Raw genomic sequence first — 22,806 nt, forward strand, 5'->3', positions numbered from 1 at the left:
TGACTATCTGAAAATTTCCCTCACTCACTCTGGCTACAAGAACATGTGGTCTTCCAGGTCACGGTTCCTGGAGGCATTTTGAGTTGGATCAGAAAATGTGTTATTTCTTCATATAAATTTTACCTGCAGAAAACGCATGTGCAAATGCCTCTGGTTCTTGCTACCTGTGGCAAGTTTGAAAAGGAAAGTGTGCACGTACTTGCCCTTTTCTAAGTTAGGTACCCACGGACTTTGCAGCTAGACTAAAGGGTCCTGGTGTGTACACCATCAGGCCCCAGGGCTTTATCCACTCTCATTTTTGTATGTTTTTCAAGCACCTCTTCCTCTGTAACTTGGCTTATCATCAATTCATATTTACCAATGCCATTTCCCACCTTGGATTTATCACCTTCCACATTCATTTATTTGCATTTATTCTGCAAATACTGAGCAAAAGCTCATGTAACCCCTATCCCAGGAGGCAGACCACACTCCGATGTATTACTCTTCAAGGCTGGAACTTCAGGCTAGCTCTCTCAGTGTTTCTCTTCCCCAGGGTCTGGATCCTTTTTCTGTGTGTGTGTGTGTGTGGGGGGGGGGGGGGGGGGGGGAGATTGTCTCTTACAGGGCCCTGAGTGCTAAGAGTGACTTGGATTGAATCTCTCATTTCCCCTGGGGAGTGGTATCTCTTAAACACTATCGGGTCAATACAGAACACTTGACTGCACGTTTTACACACACTATTACTGGCAGGTCTCGATAACAGCACTTCCCTTCAGATCTTTGAAAACGGCAGTGTGGGCCTCTGGGTTGAGAGGTTTAGGAAGCTTCTTTAAGGCATACTAGAAACACATACAATCAGCAATCATTCCTGCACCAGAATTAAAACTACAGGCTGTCTGTACATAAAACTGCATGTTTTATATAAAGCTACATGGAATCTTTATTTTAATAACTCCCTACATCTCTGCCATCCACATTTTCAACTACAACCCCTCAACTACCATGCACAATACTATTTCAGTACCATGCTCGCATACGTTAAAATAAAAAATGCATTAATTACTCTATAGCAAAATAAGTGCCTCTAGGAGGGGGAGGATGGGTGCAATGGAGCCGGAGGATCGGGCAGAGAGCAGCGGCCAATCCAGCACAGGTGCCGTGGCGAGATTGGGATTGCTCAGATCTTAACGCCTGCCCTTGGCCACACATTTTACTTTCAGTATCTCACAGGGATAACTAATAGACTCATCAACATGCATTTGCATGTGATGAGCACTATTAGTTTCGGGGGGAGGTTTGCCGCGCATTTTGCATGCTCTATTACCCCTCTTTACTTGGTAATTCTCTTTACTTGGTTTAAGGTGTCAGCAGCAGTGAGGGGGAAATAAGGAGGTGCTAGGGACGTGCTATTGTCCCTAGTGCCTCCTTTATAGCGGGCGGACTAATTTAAATACAGAATCGCACGCCCAGGAGAGGTGCCTGGGCGCGTGTCGGGAGAGTGGGCGCTCAACATGATGCGCCAGCTCTCCCATGGGTTGTTTTTTTAATCGGTCTGTATGTGTGTGCGCTGTCAGTGCCCAAATAAACACTCTGGAGTCACTGAGGTGGTATCAAAATAAAAATCTACTGATCTACAACAATCTTTTCCTCCTCATACACTCTGTCCCTCTATCTGTGCAGGACTCTCAATACCAGGGCCAGGGAAACATCCGTCCTCAAAGCCAGGTGGGCAGGTCAGGAAATACCCCTTCCAAAACTGGCAAAAAGGTGAAAGACTGTCTTTTGCAGAGAGAGTTAATTTTCTCTCTCTCCCCAAGTCGTGAAGACTCGTGATGGGAGTCCTCAATGGTCTCACTTTTGCTCTTGCACACTGTTGGGTTCTTTTTGTTTATTCGCTTATTTCTCTCTCTCTCTCTCTCTTTCTCTGGATCCCAGATGACAGGGATCCCCTGGAAGCAGGCAGCTCACCCTGTTCCAATGCAGGAAAGAAGGGGCAGCCAACAATCTTCCACCTGGATCTTCTTAAAACAAAATCTTTTGCCCTTCAACAGAATTCAGCAGCACAGTTCTTCCCTGCAGCAGGTCACCCCCATACCCTTCCTCGATAAGGGTATAGAGAGGCAGGTCTTCCCTAGAAAGCCCCTCCAAACTCTGTGTCCCAAATCCAGATAATGCCCCAGGGTCTCACAGGGCTCCTACTATGAAAAGTGTAAAAAAATCCAAAAATTAGTCCGGAGGGAAATCCCAACCAGCCCGTGAGTGAACTGGAAGGAATCAGGTCCCGACCCTACTCAGGATCCCCAGGCAGGTTGTGCATGGAAATGCAATGCACAAAGACCCTCCTACTACCTCCTAACTCTCAGCAAACCATAAGGGGCTGGAGAGAGCTGCTTAAAAAACCTTCCCAGACTGCCCAGAAAGGTAACCTCCCCCACCCTCTAACCCAGGGCTTCCTGGGGACCCTGCAGCCAGGATATCCACAATGAATACGCATGGGGTAAATCTGCATTTCATGGAAATTTATCTCATGCATGGTCCTTGTGGATAACCCGACACCCCGACTGGCTGTGGGGTCTCCAGGACAGGTTTGGGAAGCCTCAGGGCACATTGGGAACGACCGGAGGGTCTGCTACACTCATATTTCAGATATTTGCCTTTTGCTGGTGCTAGTCACAAATCCCCTGTTTTAAGTTACCGATCCCCCCTTTGGCTTTTCTACTTTTCCGTTATAAATCTGAAGAAGGATTTATTTCATGTTTTACTGCCCAGGCAATTTGCTCCTCCCTTTGAGCCTTCGCTCTTCAAACCGCCCTTGTTACCGTTCTTGGTTTTTCTTAATAATGCAGCCTGTCCTCTGCCTGTATGTTTCGTATCTTTCGAACGATAATCTCTTTCCTCTTACTTTGCTGCCTTCTTACAGGATCACATCAACCTCTTTCTCGTTTGACTTTTTGAAACATAGAAATCTGTTGCCTTCTTGGTGATCCCTTTTGCTGCCAACCCAAGGTCCCCTGTATCCATCACCTCCTCCGCAACATTATCCCTCATCTTCTTGAAGTTACTATCTGACCAGTTCCCCTTCCTACCGTGCTGATAAAGAATGTTGTTTGCCTATGCTGGATTCCTGCCTGCGCTTAGTAAGATAGTTACACAGTGCATGACAGTAGATAAAGACCAGTCAGCCTAGCCTGTCCACACTGCTATGGATATATACCAGGTGTGACCCTTTGTAGGATACCGCTTCTTATACAAGCCAGTTTTTGTTCTTTTCCTCATTAATTCTCTACTATCCGGGCTAGATGAACATGCAGTTTTCCATATTTAATTCAATACCTAACCCCCCCTTCCCAGGTCTTACCACCACATCAACCTAATAAATGAAGCTTGACCGACGTGCTGCAAATGCGCAGTAGAAAGCAGCTCTACTGCGCATGTGCGGGCAAGCACGTCGGTCTCAGCGAGCGTCAGCTGAATATATCAATATGGCGGCGTCGAGCGGCAGCGTTGTCGTCGTTGAGCGGCAGCGGCAGCCAGTAGTGAGGGAGGAGAGAGTGAGAGGGAGGGAGGGAGGAGAGGGTGAGAGGAGGGGGAGGGAGGAGATAGTGAGAGGGACTGAATGAGGGAGGGAGGAGAGAGTGAGAGGGAGGGAGGAGAGAGGGAGAGGGAGGGACTGAGTGAGGAAGGAGAGAGTGAGAGGGAGGGACTGAGTGGGAGGGAGGAGAGAGTGAGAGGGAGGGAGGAGAGAGTGTGAGGGAGGGAGGAGTGGATGAGTGTGGGAGGGAGGGAGGTAGGGGGTGGGAGAGGTGGGGAAGAGTGAGGGGAGACGGAGAATGAGGGGGAGGTGAGAGACAGAGTGATGTGAGTAAGTGGAAGGGTAAGAAGTTGTGGAGCAGAGAAAAAGGGGAGTGGAGGAGGGCTGAGGGAGATGGGATTGAGAGAGGGTGGGGAGTGACTGAGGGAAGGGGAGGGAGGTGGGAGTGACTGAGGGAAGGGGAGGGAGGTGAGAGTGAGGGGAAGGAGGCAGTGGGAGACAGAGGGTGAGTTAGACTGAGTGGAGGGAAGGGGGTGAGTGAACGAGGGGAAGGGGGAGTGAGGGAGAAAAAGTGTAGAAGGGAGCTGTGTTAGAAAATGGACTGAAAAAAAAATTTAATGTAGCCCGTTTTAAATAAAACAGCTTGTTTTATAATAAACTAAACAACTAGCAAAACCAGTGAGGCTGTGACCTGTGTATCTGGCCGCCTATGTCTACATGGCCTTGTTGGACATTAACTGGCCACCATCAACCTTCAAGAACTCATCCAGTTAGTTTCTGGGGCCTTGTAGCCTGCTGGTTGTAACACAGCGACCCCATGGCCTATGCTATTGCTAGCAATCCACTAGAGCAATGGCTGCACTCAAAATCAATCAATAATACACCACGAAAAGTGCAGAAAAAAGGTTGCATAATCCAACTTTTAAATGTTCGAGTAAATGCTTTTATTATTCACAAGTATGGCAACTCCACTGTTTATAAATGATTTGCATAGCAAGGGTCCCCCGACACGGACCCGTGTTTCGCCGAGGCTGCGTTGGGAGGGACAAACAATGCTTATACAGCAAGTCTAAAATATAAAGATAAAACAAAGGACTATGTTAAATAAATGGATGTACATACCGACCTACAGTATTTTCAAATATACAGAATCCTCTCACATACCGTATATCACTTTGAAAAGATTTGGCAGGGAGCGCGAAAGATTTCACATCAAGTGTATTTTTAAAGCACTGAGAAAAGGCGCCAAAACATCGTGGACCAATCAGCATACAGCAGGAGAACAGCCAATCCGGATCAAGGCAACCAAAGCCTATCAAAATCAAGTAAAGTATGTCCATTCAAGTTCCTTATCGAGTCCGTAAGGTGTTACGGTGTTTAAAGTGTAAATCCACTTCTGCTCTTTGGGGTAGATTTTCAAACCGCGAATAGGCGTACTTTTGCTGGTGCATCAGGCGCAAGCAAAAGTACGCTGGATTTTAGCGGATACGTGCGGAGCCGCGCGTATCCGCTAAAATCCGGGATCGGCGCGCGCAAGGCTATGGATTCTGTATAGCCGGCGCGCGCCGAGCCGCGCAGCCTACCCCCAATCCCTCCGAGGCCGCTCCGAAATCGGAGCGGCCTCGGAGGGAACTTCCTTTTGCCCTCCCCTCACCTTCCCCTCCCTTCCCCTACCTAACCCACCCGCCCGGCCCTGTCTAAACCCCATCCTTACCTTTGTCGGGGGATTTACGCCTCCCGGAGGGAGACGTAAATCCCCGCGCGCCAGCGGGCCACTAGCGCGCCGGGACGCGACCTGGGGGCGGGTACGGAGGGCGCGGCCACGCCCCCGGACCTCCCCGGGCCGTAACCACGCCCCCGTACCCGCCCCAAAACACTGCCGACACGCCCCCTAAACGCCGCGCCGACAGGGCCCGCCCCCGACACCCCCCCAACACGCCCCCCTCGGAGAACCCCGGGACTTACGCGAGTCCCGGGGCTCTGCCGCGCCGGTGAGCCTATGTAAAATAGGCTCACCGGCGCGCAGGGCCCTGCTCGCCTAAATCCGCCCGGATCTGGGCGGATTTAGGCGAGCAGGGCTCTTAAAATCCGCCCCTAAATATTCAGAAAAGTTACCCCCTCGAATTAGACATCCGATAACTTCTAACCCAAAAACAATATATCAGAAATGGTGTGGGAACACTGAATCCAATGATCTGTCAAAGGTGCGTTTTCTCGTAAGTGCTTAATATTAGACCCATGTTCAGTGATTCTGATTTTAATCTTTCTGATAGTTTTCCCAACATATAATTTCTGACATGGGCATCGAATAAGGTAGATAACTCCTTCTGAATTGCAATCTGAAAAACCCCTCAACACATATCTTTTACTTGAACTGGGATGTATGAACTCAGATAAAGTACTGGTAAGTGGACAAACAGAGCAATGTCCACACGGTTTGTGCTCACCAACAACCCGTTGACTGATGTGTGCCAATTAATCTCGTAAATTAGCTCCTCTCCGGTGCGTAAAACGCAAAGTACCCTGAAAGAGGTTCTGCGGGGATAAAGCATGCCAATGTTTTCGAATAATGTGAGAGATTGAACAGCTCAACGGAGAAAAAGGTAAAATACAACTCAAAGTCATATCTGTACTGTGATCCTGTGGCAGAAACAGAAGATCTCTATTTAAAGCCCATTTAAATGCCTGTTTTAACACTGTCTTTGGGTACCCTCTCAACTGAAACCGAGACATCATCTCCTTAGCTTTGACAACAAAGTCAGTCTTAGAAGAGCAAAGCCGTCGTAACCACAAGAATTGACCTGTAGGAATGTTCGTTTTTAAGGTTCTCGGATGACAGCTGTCAAAAAACGGTATACGGTATGTGAGAGGATTCTGTATATTTGAAAATACTGTAGGTTGGTATGTACATCCATTTATTTAACATAGTCCTTTGTTTTATCTTTATATTTTAGACTTGCTGTATAAGCATTGTTTGTCCCTCCCGACGCAGCCTCGGTGAAACACGGGTCCGTGTCGGGGGACCCTTGCTATGCAAATCATCAGTTATAAACAGTGGCGTTGCCATACTTGTGAATAATAAAAGTATTTACTTGCACATTTAAAAGTTGGACCATGCAACTTTTTTCTGCACTTTTCGTGGTGTACTATGCTACTGCCAGACCATGCTTCCTTGCTTTGTCTTTTCTCCTTACTGTTTGATTGGATGCTGTGTTTCAGATGCTGATGCTGTGGACGTTCCCTACAGGGAGGAGAGTTAAGCTGTAACTAGATTCAGAAAGATGAATGATAAATCTCATAAAAAAAACAAGAGCTGGTGGTGCTCTTAGCCCTAAGAGGAGAGCACATTTCCCTGTGGTGCAGGCAGCTGGAAACAAGTCATATAACCATAATTAATCAAAGTGAGGCAAAGGTCCCATTTCAATATTATGCACTTGAAGAAGGGAGGTTCGAGATAATGGCAACTCATGACCAGCCATATGGCTTTTCTCTTATTGGACTTATGGGAATATGCCGTCTCCATCAAGTGAGTCTCCATTTTTCATATACCAGAAAATCTGGAGGCTCCGTCAGGAAACCTCAGCTCAAGCAGCAGGAGATCATAGAAACACAGAAACATGATGGCAGAAAGAGACCGTATGGTCCATCCATTCAACTAATTATAATTCTCATCACTTCCCTAGAGATCCCCTGTATTTACCCCATGCTTTCTTGAATTCAGATGCTGTTTTTGGTGCCACCACGTTCATTGGGAGGCCATTCCACACATCTATAAAGAAATATTTCCTAAGATTACACCTGAGTCTACCCCCTGTCACCTTCATCTCATGACCCCTCGTTCTAGATCCTCCTTTCCATTGAAAAAGGCTCACCCCCTGGGCATGGAAACCTTTGAGATATTTGAATGTCACTCGGCCAGTAATTGTTTCTACAATACTGTATCTACATGTTCCTCTTCCCTAGGAAATAAGACAAATGGACCGACTCTTTCTTTTTATAAAATCTATCACGCCTAAGCATTCTGGGATGGATTTGCTGTATTCAGCAGAGGGGACCATTCACAAGACGTCTGAGCTCTCTATTCTTGCTCCCAAGTGTGGTGGGATAACCCTGAAATTCCCATATCTGCTCTCAGGTGAGATAGGAAATCAGTTTGTTCTCCGGCTCTGCTCCCAAGGGCACCAGGATGTTTCCAAGGTCACCTCTTTCCTCCTCTAGAGCTCTCCATATCTAATCCAGACTGTGACATGATGTTCTTGAGTTTCCCTTATCTTCTCCCAAGTGTGAGAGGATATCCATTTGCTCCTACGTTTGCCAGATTATCCTCAAGGTTCTCATATGTGATCCCTAGTGTAAAGCGCTATACATGAAATATGTGATAGCCAACCCTCTGCTTCTTTATTAATGGGACATGGAGTTCTCTGGTTAAAAAGAAAGGATAGGGATGTTGTAAAAACGCTGGGCAGAAACAGACACACAGCAGCCCTGCACGTCAGTGCATCTAACCAGGAAAGGAAACAAACGCTAAAGAAGCTCAGAAAACACCTTCCAGATGTGAAGAAAGCCATTTGAGTGCATTTCTAGGCAGCACCGCAGGTTTAATATCCGTTCCCCCTGACATGGAGAGCGCCAGTCCGTTTACTGTCTCACTTCAGGCACGGGACTGGCCTCTCACTGGGCTGCTGGGAACATCGTCTGAGGCCCATGTGGATGAAAGCAGGATAGAAGGTGCTCCTGAAGTATTTATTTATTTTAAACAGTTTATCACCCACGCCCTCCAGTATTTGGGGCAGGTTACAAATAATACAACCATAATCAAAACACAAGAGTAAAAGAAACATTATAAAGAAGCCCATAAAAGAGAAACATTATTTTATTTATTTATTTGTTTTATTTAAACATTTTTTTATATACCGGCATTCGTTGTTTACGGTTTACAATAAATGTCGGTTTACAATAAACAATAAACAGGTTAAGATTGGAAAATTACATTGTAACAGGGAAGTCCAACTGGGATGGGGGGTAACGACAGGAAGCTAGGAAAAGATAGTGCAAACAAGAAGAAAACAAGGTTACTCATGTGGGATATAATAAGTCATTAAACACAAATCAGGGGACTGGCCCGGGAGTTGTAACCTGGCAGAATAAAAGGTGGAAGCTCTTTGCATGCTTTGCTCAGAGCTTTCGGAAATTCCTTGGTGCTGGATGGTAGCGGTGGCAGAGGCCTCACCCGCTCACGTGCCGTGCTGGAGTCTGAGCACAAGGCAGCTCTTTGCTCCTCTCCAGGGACACGCGGGTCCCTTCTGCCGGCACCTGCTTGGGGTCCTGTGTACACTGTGCGCTCACCTTTTCCAGGCTGTTCTTCTCCCCATTGGACTGGGGCGGGGGGGGGGGGGGTGTGTTTCTTCCCTGCTTTGGAGGAGACACTAACAGTATTTCTTGGATCTCTGCGTGAAACATGGTTATTTACTTTCTTATTAAACTAAACGTAAGAAGGTGTAGAGAGCTCAGAGTGCGCAGTGGCTGCTTCAGCGCTTTTCACGTCGGTGCGCTGGGACGTGGAGCCCTTGCGGAGGGGCCTGGGCCTGCTGACAGCCCTTGTGTAGCTGCCCGGGTAGGAGTGCTGCAGGATGAAGTACTTCTGTGCTGCCTGCTGGAAGGAGGTGAGGAAGCTCGGAAGGACACTCGCATCCTGGGCCGGGGAAAAGGGGTGCAAATTAATCTTCTTCAAGGGGAAGCTGATGAAAGGCCCACAGGTGGAGAGATACTGGTACTTTGGGAGAGGCGGAAAGTAGAAATCTGTGGGAAGAGGAATGGCAGAGGTTAACAATGCAGAATAAAACGTCTGGCCGAAGGCAGCAGAAACCCCGGGTCCACCTGGCCTTCTGTCTGCATTCAGGCACGGGGGGCCTTGGATCTCAGGCTTGCAGGATGCGTTCCTGATCCGGCCTCTCTCTCCTTCCCACCGCAGACTCCAGAGCTCACAGGTACACAGGGCATTTTACAAGGGAAGCATTTATTTAAAATGTTTTCTGTTTCGGCAAAGGCAAGTTGTCCTAGGAGGATTACAGAATGACAACGCACATCCACTCAGGGCGCACACAGCATGGCCACACAACGGCAGACAAAAAGTAAACAGTGCCTTCATAATCGGAGGTAAAAAAAAAAAAAGCATCACAGAAGAGTCAAGTTCCACCAATAAATATCAGCTGGCAAAATCAAATGCCTGTGTGATGAACAACTTTCTCCCTAAAATGCTAACAAATCCAGCTCTTCCCTAAGAGCCAAAGGAGGTGGGGCCATCAGAGAGAGAGAGCGGCTACCTGCAGCTTACGCAAGGCTGGCATTAGGACTGTGTGGGCCTCAGGGTGAGGTAACGGCACCTGAGACAGACTCTGGCTCGGGCTGCTTAGCGTCCAGCTTGCCTCCGCTGCTTTCCTGGTCTTCCTCCCCTCCCCTCCCCCCCACAAAACCTGAAAGCAATGCCCAGAGGCTAAGATTAGGCACCGGCACTGATGTAACAAAAATATCAGCTGCACATTTAACTTGCGGATGGCCGCCTGCTGCTGCCGCCGCCGAAATAAGGCCCTGGGACTGAGGAGGAGAGCTGTGCTGGCGTGGGGAGGGATCGCTTCCTTCTGTATATTCGCACAGCACTGCCTGTAGCACTATAGAAATGTTAAGCAGTATTAGCAGCTGCTGGGGAGAGCGCTGCCTGACCGGGGGAAGAGAGATCAGAGACCCGGCTGCGGGAGGGGAGGTATTGCAAGGGCAGAGAGAGACACTGGGCAGGGGAGAGAAGCAGGTGACAAGGATAGAGAGGAGGATGCGGGACAGGAGGAGAGAAAGTGGGAAAGATCATTTTTCATCATAAGAGGAAACGCAGGGCTGGAGGCAGAAGGGGGAGAGGAGTTGCCCGTGATATTTATAGGTTGGCAGTGACCTTCCTGTCCTGATCATCATTTGGCCCACCTCTATTTCCACTCGATGGCCCGAGCTCAGGCTATCGGTTAGGGAACTGAGGAAGGAGCATACTATTCTGAAGTAGCACCTCCTCCGAGGCTGCTGGGAGTGCTATCTCCTGCCCGCTCCTCCGAGGCTGCTGGGAGTGCTATCTCCTGCCTGCTCCTCCGGGGATGCTGGGAGTGCTATCTCCCGCCCACTCCGGGGATGCTGGGAGTGCTATCTCCTGCCTGCTCCTCCGAGGCTGCTGGGAGTGCTATCTCCCGCCCGCTCCTCCGGGGCTGCTGGGAGTGCTATCTCCCGCCCACTCCGGGGATGCTGGGAGTGCTATCTCCTGCCTGCTCCTCCGAGGCTGCTGGGAGTGCTATCTCCCGCCCGCTCCTCCGGGGCTGCTGGGAGTGCTATCTCCCGCCCGCTCCTCCGGGGATGCTGGGAGTGCTATCTCCCGCCCACTCCGGGGATGCTGGGAGTGCTATCTCCTGCCTGCTCCTCCGAGGCTGCTGGGAGTGCTATCTCCCGCCCGCTCCTCCGGGGCTGCTGGGAGTGCTATCTCCCGCCCGCTCCTCCGGGGCTGCTGGGAGTGCTATCTCCCGCCCGCTCCCCGAGGCTGCTGGGAGTGCTATCTCCTGCCTTCTTCTCCGAGGATGCTGGGAGTGCTATCTCCCGGCTTCTCCTCCGAGGCTGCTGGGAGTGCTATCTCCCGCCCTCTCCTCCGAGGTTGCTGGGAGTGCTATCTCCCGCCCTCTCCTCCGAGGTTGCTGGGAGTGCTATCTCGCGCCCGCTCCTCCGGGGATGCTGGGAGTGCTATCTCCCGCCCGCTCCTCCGAGGCTACTGGGAGTGCTATCTCCCGCCCGCTCCTCCGAGGCTGCTGGGAGTGCTATCTCCTGCCTGCTCCTCCGAGGTTGCTGGGAGTGCTATCTCCCGCCCGCTCCCCGAGGCTGCTGGGAGTGCTATCTCCCGCCCGCTCCTCCGGGGCTGCTGGGAGTGCTATCTCCCGCCCGCTCCCCGAGGCTGCTGGGAGTGCTATCTCCTGCCTTCTTCTCCGAGGATGCTGGGAGTGCTATCTCCCGCCTGCTCCTCCGAGGCTGCTGGGAGTGCTATCTCCCGCCTGCTCCTCCGGGGATGCTGGGAGTGCTATCTCCAGCCTGCTCCTCCGGGGATGCTGGGAGTGCTATCTCCTGCCTGCTCCTCTGAGGCTGCTGGGAGTGCTATCTCCTGCCTGCTCCTCCGAGGCTGCTGGGAGCGTTATCTCCTGCCTGTTCCTCTGAGGATGTTGAGAGTACTAACTCCTGCCTTCTTCTCCAAGGCTGCTGGGAGTGCTATCTCCCGCCTGCTCCTCCGAGGCTGCTGGGAGTGCTATCTCCTGCCTGCTCCTCCGAGGCTGCTGGGAGTGCTATCTCCCGCCCGCTCCTCCGAGGCTGCTGGGAGTGCTATCTCCCGACTGCTCCTCCTAGGCTGCTGGGAGTGCAATCTCCCGCCCGCTCCTCCGAGGCTGCTGGGAGTGCTATCTCCTGCCTTCTTCTCCGAGGATGCTGGGAGTGCTATCTCCAGCCCGCTCCTCCGAGGCTGCTGGGAGTGCTATCTCCCGCCTGCTCCTCCGAGGCTGCTGGGAGTGCTATCTCCCGCCTGCTCCTCCGAGGCTGCTGGGAGTGCTATCTCCCGCCTGCTCCTCCGAGGATGCTGGGAGTGCTATCTCCTGCCTGCTCCTCCGAGGCTGCTGGGAGCGTTATCTCCTGCCTGTTCCTCTGAGGATGTTGAGAGTACTAACTCCTGCCTTCTTCTCCAAGGCTGCTGGGAGTGCTATCTCCCGCCTGCTCCTCCGAGGCTGCTGGGAGTGCTATCTCCTGCCTGCTCCTCCGAGGCTGCTGGGAGCGTTATCTCCTGCCTGCTCCTCCGAGGCTGCTTGGAGCGTTATCTCCTGCCTGTTCCTCTGAGGATGTTGAGAGTGCTATCTCCCAACTGCTCCTCCGAGGCTGCTGGGAGTGCTATCTCCTGCCTTCTTCTCCGAGGCTGCTGGGAGTGCTATCTCCCGCCCGCTCCTCCGAGGCTGCTGGGAGTGCTATCTCCCGACTGCTCCTCCTAGGCTGCTGGGAGTGCAATCTCCCGCCCGCTCCTCCGAGGCTGCTGGGAGTGCTATCTCCTGCCTTCTTCTCCGAGGATGCTGGGAGTGCTATCTCCAGCCCGCTCCTCCGAGGCTGCTGGGAGTGCTATCTCCTGCCTGCTCCTCCGAGGATGCTGGGAGTGCTATTTCCTGCCTTCTTCTCCGAGGATGCTGGGAGTGCTATCTCCCGCCTGCTCCTCCGAGGCTGCTGGGAGTGCTATCTCCCGCCTGCTCCTCCGAGGATGCTGGGAGTGCTATGCCAGTTAAGTCTATGTCATCATTCACTGCTATACATTCTAATTCTCCCATCTTACTTCTTAGACTTCTGGCATTAGCATACAAACATTTCAAAGTGTGTTTTTTGTTTGTATTTTCATTCTGCTTTTTAATTGATAGGGACAAGTTAGAATTTTTTAGCTCAGGTGAGTTTTTAGTTACAGGCACTTGGACTGCTTTTCTAATTATTGGAACCTCACTGTCGGGATGCCCTAATTCTAATGCATCATTAGTATCCTTTGAAGATACCTCTCTCCGAACCATGCGCTGCTGAGCGACTGTCGGCTTTCCCCTTTGTTCTAGTTTAAAAGCTGTTCTATCTCCTTTTTAAAGGTTAGCGCCAGCAGTCTGGTTCCAACCTGGTTAAGGTGGAGCCCATCCCTTCGGAAGAGACTCCCCCTTCCCCAAGCCGAGTTAGCCGGATAAGCTATCCGGCTAACTCCGGAATTCAGAATTAGCTAAATAAGTTAACTCCTATTGGCCCATACCCACTCCTAAAGTTAACTTTAGAATATCCAGGTATATTCAGCAGTGCAGCTGCAGATACGTTTATTTGGATAACTTGCAGAGCTGCACAGCGACTGAATATGGACATCATTGTGTACAAGTCTGTATGCCGCACCTTCAGAAACCAGAGGGTGGCTACCGAAATGATCAGTGATCTTCACTGTAAAGGATATGGGGGCAGACTTAAAGATCTAAATGTATATACCCTGGAGGAAAGTTGAGATAGGTGTGATATGATGTAAATTACTTCAGGTGCTATAAGAGTTCTTTCACTGCTTTCTTAAACTGTTGTTAAATGTAACATTTTGCTGAAATGAAAATATAAACTGATTTGTTGGGAGTGAGTGCCGCATTATTTCACAAAGTTTGCAGACATTTGGTCACCATGGAGCTGGTTTTGGGCTGCCTTTTTAAGTAAATTGCAGCTGCCGATTTGAATGATTTTGAGTTTTCCACGCTGCTGAATCTTATAGCTTTTTGCGATTGTAGATCTCGTCATGATGGAGCATCCTCTGCGAAACGCTGACCATGTTGGCTTTTAAGACATTCTCACCAGCTTGATAGCTTGATTTCTATAGTACTGACAAGCTGAATCTACAGCCACAGCAGTTAAATCGACTTTCTAGGTTTATATTGTGGTGAGAGCAACAGTTTAATCAAGCAGTGAGAGCCTGCTTTTATACAAGAAGCGCTTTACGTGTTTTGAGCAGTACATTGGAGCTTTTTAACCAGTACTGAAAGTTGGCAAATTGTGAAGACACTCTTCGCTTTCATTCTGAGGTCATTTTCCCTCCTTGAACTATACAAACATAAAACAATTTTAAAACAAAATTTGAATAACTTAAATATTAGGAGGTCCATATTTGTTACGATCCCGGTCACTAGGCTGGTGACCGGGAGCTTACCTCTCTCACCCGCGCTGCGAACCGCCGGGTTCGGGGCCCTCCACGCGGCTTGGCAGCGGCGTCTCCACGAGGGAGACATCGCCGGAGACTCCTCCCCTCAGGCGAGGGAACGCGCGCGCGCGAAGGGCAGCGTTTTGTGCTGTCAGCACCCGGATGTGTTGACACGCCCCCCGTGACGTCAGACGCCGACCGGGGGATTTAAACCGGGCTCTTTCCTCACCAAAGTGCCTTGCAACGAGGTTCCTTCTTTGAAGAGCTAGTTGCCATCGTCCCTGTTCCCCGCTGATTGCCTGCCTGCCTGCCTGCTTGATTCCTGCCTGGTTCCTGGATTCCTGCTTATCTTCAGCCTGCCTTGATTCCGGTTTGTCACTCCGATTCCTGCTCGTCTTCAGCCTGCCTTGACTCCGGTCCGCGACTCCGATTCCTGCTTGTCTTCAGCCTGCCTTGACTCCGGTCCGTGACTCCGATTCCTGCTTGTCTTCAGCCTGCCTTGACCCCGGTCCGTGACTCCGATTCCTGCTTGTCTTCAGCCTGCCTTGACTCCGGTCCGTTACTCCGATTCCTGCTTATCTTCAGCCAGCCTTGACTCCGGTCCGTTACTCCGATTCCTGCTTGTCTTCAGCCTGCCTTGACTCCGGTCCGTTACTCCGATTCCTGCTTGTCTTCAGCCTGCCTTGACTCCGGTCCGCGACTCCGATTCCTGCTTATCTTCAGCCAGCCTTGATTCCGGTTTGTCACTCCGATTCCTGCTCGTCTTCAGCCTGCCTTGACTCCGGTCCGCGACTCCGATTCCTGCTTGTCTTCAGCCTGCCTTGACTCCGGTCCGTGACTCCGATTCCTGCTTGTCTTCAGCCTGCCTTGACCCCGGTCCGTGACTCCGATTCCTGCTTGTCTTCAGCCTGCCTTGACTCCGGTCCGTTACTCCGATTCCTGCTTGTCTTCAGCCTGCCTTGACCCCGGTCCGTGACTTCGATTCTTGCTTGTCTTCAGCCTGCCTAGACTCCGGTTCGTATTCTACTCCTGGGCTTCTCCGTCCTCGCCTAAGTCCCAGCGGTCCGGGTCCCTACGGGCTCCTCCCGGGGGGACCTCGGGCTTCCAGGGCGAAGACTCCTAAGTCCTAGCGACCCGGGCTCCCACAGCTCCTCTGGAGGAGTCACGGGTTTCCAGGTGAAGCTCCATTTGCCCAGTGGGAGTTCTGCCTCCCGACTGTCCCCTCGGGTCAGTCGGCGTAAGGATCCACTTCCGGATTTCGTCCTTCGTAACAGTTTGCAAGGCCATGGATCCGGCGGATCTCGCTGGTCTCCAGGCCATTCCGGGCCTGGCTCAGCGCCTGGTACAACAACAACAGGTTCTGGATTCCCTGGTAGCCACGGTGGAGCGAATGGCAACCCGTATGGACGCTGAACCTCCGGCACCAGTTCCTGTGGTCGCACCTGCGCCGGTAGTTACGCTCCAGACGCCTACACAGCTGCCTGCTCCTTCACGCTATGCAGGAGACCCCAAGGTGTGTCGCGGGTTTTTGAACCAGTGTTTCGTGCGATTTGCCTTGCTTCCGAATCAGTTCCCTACGGATTCTGTCAAGGTCGCTTATATTTTTTCCCTACTGGATGGGAGGGCCCTGCACTGGGCCTCACCGATGTGGGAGAAGAGTGATCCTACTCTCACCAATTTGGATCTCTTTGTGGCTGGGTTTCGTGCAGCCTTCGACGAGCCTGCCCGTCTGACCTCTGCCACGTCGGAATTATTACAACTCCGGCAAGGGGGCCGTACTCTGGCCGAGTATGCCTTGGAATTCCGCACCCTCGCCCTCGAGGTGGGTTGGCGTGACGATGCTCTTCGGGGAATTTTCCTGGAAGGATTGGCTGGTCGGATCAAGGACGTACTAGCCGCCCGGGACCTTCCCGAAGGATTAGACTCACTCATAGAGCTAGCTGGACGTATCGACCTACGTTTGCAACAGAGAGCTCGGGAAGTACGCCCTCCGAGACGCCTGTCTCCGCTAGCTCCGGCATTCTCAAGACCGCTCACTCCGATGCCCAGGTTGTCGGTCGCCTCGGCCGAGGCTTCTGCTGAAGAGCCTATGCAGTTAGGACGCACTTCCCTAACTGAAGAAGAGAAACGCCGCCGGCGGACACTGGGGTTGTGTCTTTACTGCGGTGGTAAGGGACATTTCCTTTCCCAGTGTAAGGAACGGCCGGGAAACGCCCACGCCTAGGAAGGAGGGAGGAGTACCTCCTGGGCTGTTTCAACGCTGCTCCTCAATGTACCATGCCTGTAACTCTGAGGTTCTCAGAGGACACTTTTTCTACTCAGGCCTTGATTGACTCCGGGGCTGGGGGTAACTTTATCACTCGAGACCTGGTACAAAAGCTTCATTTGGACACAGTTCCCCGTGACCCGCCTCTCTGCATTACCTCTATTCAAGGAACACCTTTACCGGGCAGTATCTCTCTTGTCACCACCCCGATCATACTTCGTACTGGTCTGTTACATGAAGAGGAGATCTCCTTCCTGGTATTGGAGAAGTCTGTATATCCCATAGTTTTGGGTCTGCCCTGGTTGCAACTTCACTCACCCGTGATTCGCTGGGATGACCTGCAGATCGCACAGTGGAGTTCTCATTGCCTACAGCATTGCATCAAGGCCACGGTGGTTCCGCCCATCCCCTTGGCTCATGCTGGGTTAAAACTTCCTGACCAGTACAACGACTTCTCTGACGTGTTTTCCAAGGACAAGGCGGAATTATTACCTCACCATCGTCCTTTCGACTGCTCTATTGAGCTGCTCCCTGATACGATTCCACCACGAGGTAGGGCGTACCCTCTCTCTCTGCCCGAAACAAGAGCTATGTCCGATTATATTAAGGAGAATCTCGCCAAAGGATTCATCCGTGCATCCAAATCACCTGCCGGGGCCGGATTCTTCTTTGTCGCTAAAAAGGACGGTTCCTTACGCCCTTGCATTGATTACCGGGGCTTAAATGCCATCACCAAGAAGGACCGGTATCCGTTGCCACTGATTCCCGAGCTACTGGACAAGCTTCAGGGGGCTCGGGTGTTTACTAAGCTGGACTTAAGGGGGGCCTATAATCTGGTGCGCATCCGTCCCGGCGACGAGTGGAAAACCGCTTTCAATACCCGGGACGGACACTACGAGTATCTGGTTATGCCCTTTGGTCTATGCAATGCGCCAGCAGTATTCCAGCACCTCATGAATGAGGTACTCAGGGAGTTGCTCAACTCCTGCGTTATTGTATACTTGGATGACGTTCTTATCTTTTCACGAGATTTGGATACTCATCGTCGCCAAGTCCGACAAGTACTCCAAATCCTCCGAGAGCATCAGCTCTACGCCAAATTGGAGAAATGTATATTTGAGCGGGACTCGTTGCCCTTTCTTGAGTATATTGTATCCGCCACCGGATTCAGCATGGACCCCGAAAAAGTCTCCGCTATCAAGAAGTGGCCTCAACCTGTGGGCCTAAAGGCATTACAACGTTTTTTAGGTTTTGCAAACTTTTACAGGCACTTCATACCCGGATATTCACGATTAGTGGCACCTCTGACCGCTCTGACTAAAAAAGGAGCAGACACACAACACTGGACTCCGGGGGCTTGCAGAGCTTTCCAAGATTTGAAAGATGCGTTTCTGCAAGAGACTTGCCTCCGCCATCCGGACCCGTTACGCCCTTTCGTAGTGGAGGTAGATGCTTCCAGTGTGGCGGTAGGAGCAGTTTTGTCTCAGCATTCTGCATCTGGTCAATTGCTACCTTGCTCCTTTTTCTCTAAGAAGTTTACACCGGCCGAAAACAACTACGGGATCGGCGATAAGGAGCTCCTGGCCATTAAGCTGGCTTTCGAAGAATGGAGGCAATGGCTGGAGGGAGCCCAACATCAGGTCACGGCTTGTGATAAGAGGCTTTCGAAGAATGGAGGCAATGGCTGGAGGGAGCCCAACATCAGGTCAGGCTTGTGATAAGAATTTGGAATTCTTATCACAAGCCCAACGCCTTAACCCAAGGCAGGCTCGTTGGTCTCTATTTTTCAGCCGATTTGATTTCATCCTTAAGTACCGTCCGGCTACTAAGAATGTTCGTGCTGATGCATTATCTCGAAACTCCATCTTTGAGGAGGAAGATGATCCTCCACAGTATATCATCGATCCAGCTAAAGTTTCCCTTGCAGGCACCGGTATTTCCTCAACCGACAAAGTAATCGTTCCTCGCCGAGATAGGAGGAGGGTGCTGGAATGGGCCCATGACTCCCTTTCAGGAGGTCATGCCGGTCAAGGGAGAACTTTGACACTTTTGAATCGGTACTACTGGTGGCCCCGAGTACGACAGGACGTACACGAATATGTGGCTTCGTGCCCCGTTTGTGCCAGACAAAAGCCGCTGGTTGGACGCCCTTGGGGCCTGCTGCAGCCTCTGCCTATTCCTGCCGAACCCTGGACCCACATCGCCACGGATTTCGTGGTGGACCTGCCTCCGTCGGAGGGACATACGGTAATCTGGGTCACGGTGGACCGGTTCTCCAAGATGGTCCATCTGGTACCGCTGCCCAAACTTCCATCTGCCCCGGAGTTGGCACGTCTTTTTATTCTGCACATCTTCCGAGCACATGGTCTTCCGCAGAGTATTCGTGTCGGATCGTGGTTCACAGTTCACGGCCCGCTATTGGCGTGCTATCTGCAAGAAGTTTGGAGTGCAGCTAAATCTATCTACCGCTTTCCACCCCCAAAGTAATGGGCAAACGGAGCGTATGAACCGGTCACTCAAATTGTTTCTTCGCAGCTTCATCACCGAAAAGAGGGATAATTGGGTCTCTCTATTGCCTTGGGCTGAATTTGCGTATAACAATCATCAACACTCCGTTACGGGTCATACTCCGTTCCAAGTCGTCTTTGGAAGACATCTTCAGCCCCCAATACCGCTTCCCTTGGAGGTTCCCTCACCAGCGGTTCAGTCTATTGCTTCCCAGCTCCATCGACTCTGGAAGATCCTTCAGCAGCGACTATCGATGGCAGCTCAGAGAACTCGTACAGTGGCAGATCGTCACCGGCGTTCTGCGCCAGAATTGGTCCCTGGTACTAAGGTTTGGCTGAGCACCAAGAACCTGCGCTTCCCAGGCCACAGTCACAAGTTAAAACCCAGGTTCTGTGGTCCTTTCTCCGTGGCAGAACGAATTGGCATGGTATCCTACAGGTTACGCCTCCCGTCACGTCTGAGAGTTCACAATGTGTTTCATGTCTCCCTCCTGAAACCAGTAGTATACTCTCGTTTTCATCGGCCTACCCCAGATGATGTTTCTGCTTCCTCTCCTGGGGAACCTGTGTTCCAAGTTCATGAAGTACGGGATGTGCGCTTCGCTAACCGTCGATGGGAGTACCTATTGTCATGGGAGGGTTGCGGTCCAGAGGAGGACTCCTGGGAACCTGCCCGTAATATTTTGGATAAGTCATTGCTGACACAGTTTCATTTGGACAATCCCGGGAAGGCCGGTCCTCTTCGGAGGGGGCGTAAGAGGGGGGGGTACTGTTACGATCCCGGTCACTAGGCTGGTGACCGGGAGCTTACCTCTCTCACCCGCGCTGCGAACCGCCGGGTTCGGGTCCCTCCACGCGGCTTGGCAGCGGCGTCTCCACGAGGGAGACGTCGCCGGAGACTCCTCCCCTCAGGCGAGGGAACGCGCGCGCGCGAAGGGCAGCGTTTTGTGCTGTCAGCACCCGGATGTGCTGACATGCCCCTTTGACGTCAGACGCCGACCGGGGGATTTAAACCGGGCTCTTTCCTCACCAAAGTGCCTTGCAACGAGGTTCCTTCTTTGAAGAGCTAGTTGCCATCGTCCCTGTTCCCCGCTGTTTGCCTGCCTGCCTGCCTGCTTGATTCCTGCCTGGTTCCTGGATTCCTGCTTATCTTCAGCCAGCTTTGATTCCGGTTTGTCACTCCGATTCCTGCTCGTCTTCAGCCTGCCTTGACTCCGGTCCGCGACTCCGATTCCTGCTTGTCTTCAGCCTGCCTTGACTCCGGTCCGTGACTCCGATTCCTGCTTGTCTTCAGCCTGCCTTGACCCCGGTCCGTGACTCCGATTCCTGCTTGTCTTCAGCCTGCCTTGACTCCGGTCCGTGACTCCGATTCCTGCTTGTCTTCAGCCTGCCTTGACCCCGGTCCGTGACTCTGATTCTTGCTTGTCTTCAGCCTGCCTTGACCCCGGTCCGTGACTCTGATTCTTGCTTGTCTTCAGCCTGCCTAGACTCCGGTTCGTATTCTACTCCTGGGCTTCTCCGTCCTCGCCTAAGTCCCAGCGGTCCGGGTCCCTACGGGCTCCTCCCGGGGGGACCTCGGGCTTCCAGGGCGAAGACTCCTAAGTCCTAGCGACCCGGGCTCCCACAGCTCCTCTGGAGGAGTCACGGGTTTCCAGGTGAAGCTCCATTTGCCCAGTGGGAGTTCTGCCTCCCGACTGTCCCCTCGGGTCAGTCGGCCTAAGGATCCACTTCCAGATTTCGTCCTTCGTAACAATATTCACTCAAAGTGTCACTTGGCTAGTTAGCCAGATAAACTTGTTCAGCTAACTTAGGCCTGGATTCTCTAAGGTCGCAGACCTTAGAGAATCCGGCGGTAATGGGGGCGGGGGGTGAGCCTGCGAAAGCCGGCAGAGATTGCACCTCTGTAGTGCGATCGCTGCCGGCTTTCGCACCCAATAGCGCCACCATGAAAGGTGGCGCTATTGGGTGCGATACTGGCGGCGATAAGGAGTCTTACCTTTCGCCATCAGCCATCAGGATTTTTTGCGTGCGATACCTTTGGAAAATGACCCCCTTAGCCTATGTATTCAGCAGTTTGGCCGTGCCACTGAATGTATCTGGCTACCTTAAAGTTAATCAGATATGTTTACTCAGCTAACTTTAGGGCAGGTCTATGGGCCAACCTACAGTACATGAATTGTAACTTGCCTTGAGCTCGGGTTTGGAAAGACAAATAATTAAAATCCAATCAAATCAATCATGTGTGTAGGGTATCGGGACCCTCTGCTGAATTCTGGGATGCTCGCTCTTGGAACGAGATATTACAGCTCCATCATTCATGCATCAAGCAATAAGAACGATGGAAAACATTTGCTGGAAAGTCACCAAGGCAAGGGGATGAGGAGAAGTGATGGCGGGAAAAGGCAGAGATGGAAGATTAGACCCTGTTACTCACCATCCATGTTTCTCTTTCGGAGCATGCTGTTGGTCTCTCCCAAACGGTAAACCGCTTCCCTCCTAGGAAGTAAAATAGATGACAGTGAACAGGAAGAAGGGACTTCACTAATGTGTCTTTCTCCACAGATGACCAGGCTCCATCATCCACAAAGAAACAGAGGAAAAGGGGGAGACTAAAGACTATTAGAGACCCAACAAGGATACCCAGTTTCCCTTGGCAATGCCATAAATCGCAACGGACAGAAGATCCTAAAACAGGAGCGGAGTTCTCTGCTGGGGACTGGCTTATCAGAAGAATTGACACTTGAGGAAGGATTGGAGTCAGACAAGAAGATTAAGAAGGCAATTTTTAAATCCATTTACTCATCTGAGTGGCTATTTGCCTGGCTTCAAAGATGTTTTTGAAAGTTGCCCACCCTGTGAGTGTCACAATATGCATTGAGTGGAGGTGACCCTGGGGGTGGGGGCAGAGTTAGGACGGCAAAGGCAACAATGCCATAGTTTTGCATTTTCCAAATGAGGCGCATTATTTGTCAGGGAATATCGCTGCAGATACTTTCCCGTGGGCAAAGCGCGAACACTTTTACTTTCAGATGGATGACCTGGATGACCGTACCCATGGATTGTGCCTCAAAAAGCACAGTTTGATGCTACGGCGCATTAGGGCAGGAATGACCCAGCTAGGAGGAGCAAGTCAATTTAGTAAAGGTGGACTTTGTGCATCTTAAGAAGCGGGCATGGAGGGTGGCATTTTCGGAAGGAACGGGTAGGACAGGCTATGTGCATGAGAATTAGCTGAAGAGCTGGTGTAAAAATGATGGGTTTTGATATCTTGGTGGCTGGAGCAATATGTGGAAGGAATGCAAGGGTGCATTTAAATATTAATGAGTCCCGCTCTTCTTTCTTTGCTATTGCTACAGAAGGGTGGCAGGGATGCCCTCTGCTGCTTGTCCCGTCCGTGCTCGGCCCGTGCCTGGGCCCGCTCACCTCATCCCTGCTGCGGCGGGTCCCGGGCCGTCCTCCCCCGCTGCTGCTACCAGCTCCGCTCGTCCGCGGCGTCCCGCGGTGGCATCCCCCGCTCACCAGGCCTCATGGAGGGGTTCGGTGTCCTCCGTGGCATTGGCCCCGCCCCTAGGCGAGTGCGCGTGTGGACTGCCCGGACTCTTAAAGGGCCAAGGGCGGGTCCCAGCTCCGCGGCGCGCCCTGATTGACGGTAAGATTTAAGGAAGTGGTCAGACCTCACTTCCTTGCCTTGGCAAACGGAACAAAAGCAAGACCGTGTACTGTGGAAAGAAGACTTTTATTTATATTAAAAATGCCCGACTCCGGCCGAATTTCG

At 51.6% G+C, this 22,806-nt stretch overlaps 1 protein-coding gene across 1 annotated transcript in view; it reads right to left on the minus strand.

Moving 5' to 3' along the window:
* Window positions 1–8,457: 8,457 nt before the first annotated feature.
* WDR97 (WD repeat domain 97) overlaps window positions 8,458–22,806 on the minus strand; it is a 378,285-nt gene continuing 363,936 nt past the window's right edge. The window contains exons 26-27 of the mRNA XM_029587226.1: window positions 21,466–21,527; window positions 8,458–9,313 (exon numbers count right to left, since the gene is read on the minus strand). Of these exons, the coding sequence (XP_029443086.1) occupies window positions 8,997–9,313; window positions 21,466–21,527 (379 nt within the window). The 3' untranslated portion in view covers window positions 8,458–8,996. The remainder of the gene's footprint in view (window positions 9,314–21,465; window positions 21,528–22,806) is intronic.

This window comes from Rhinatrema bivittatum, chromosome 2, assembly GCF_901001135.1.
Source record: "Rhinatrema bivittatum chromosome 2, aRhiBiv1.1, whole genome shotgun sequence".
Classification (NCBI taxonomy): domain Eukaryota; kingdom Metazoa; phylum Chordata; class Amphibia; order Gymnophiona; family Rhinatrematidae; genus Rhinatrema; species Rhinatrema bivittatum.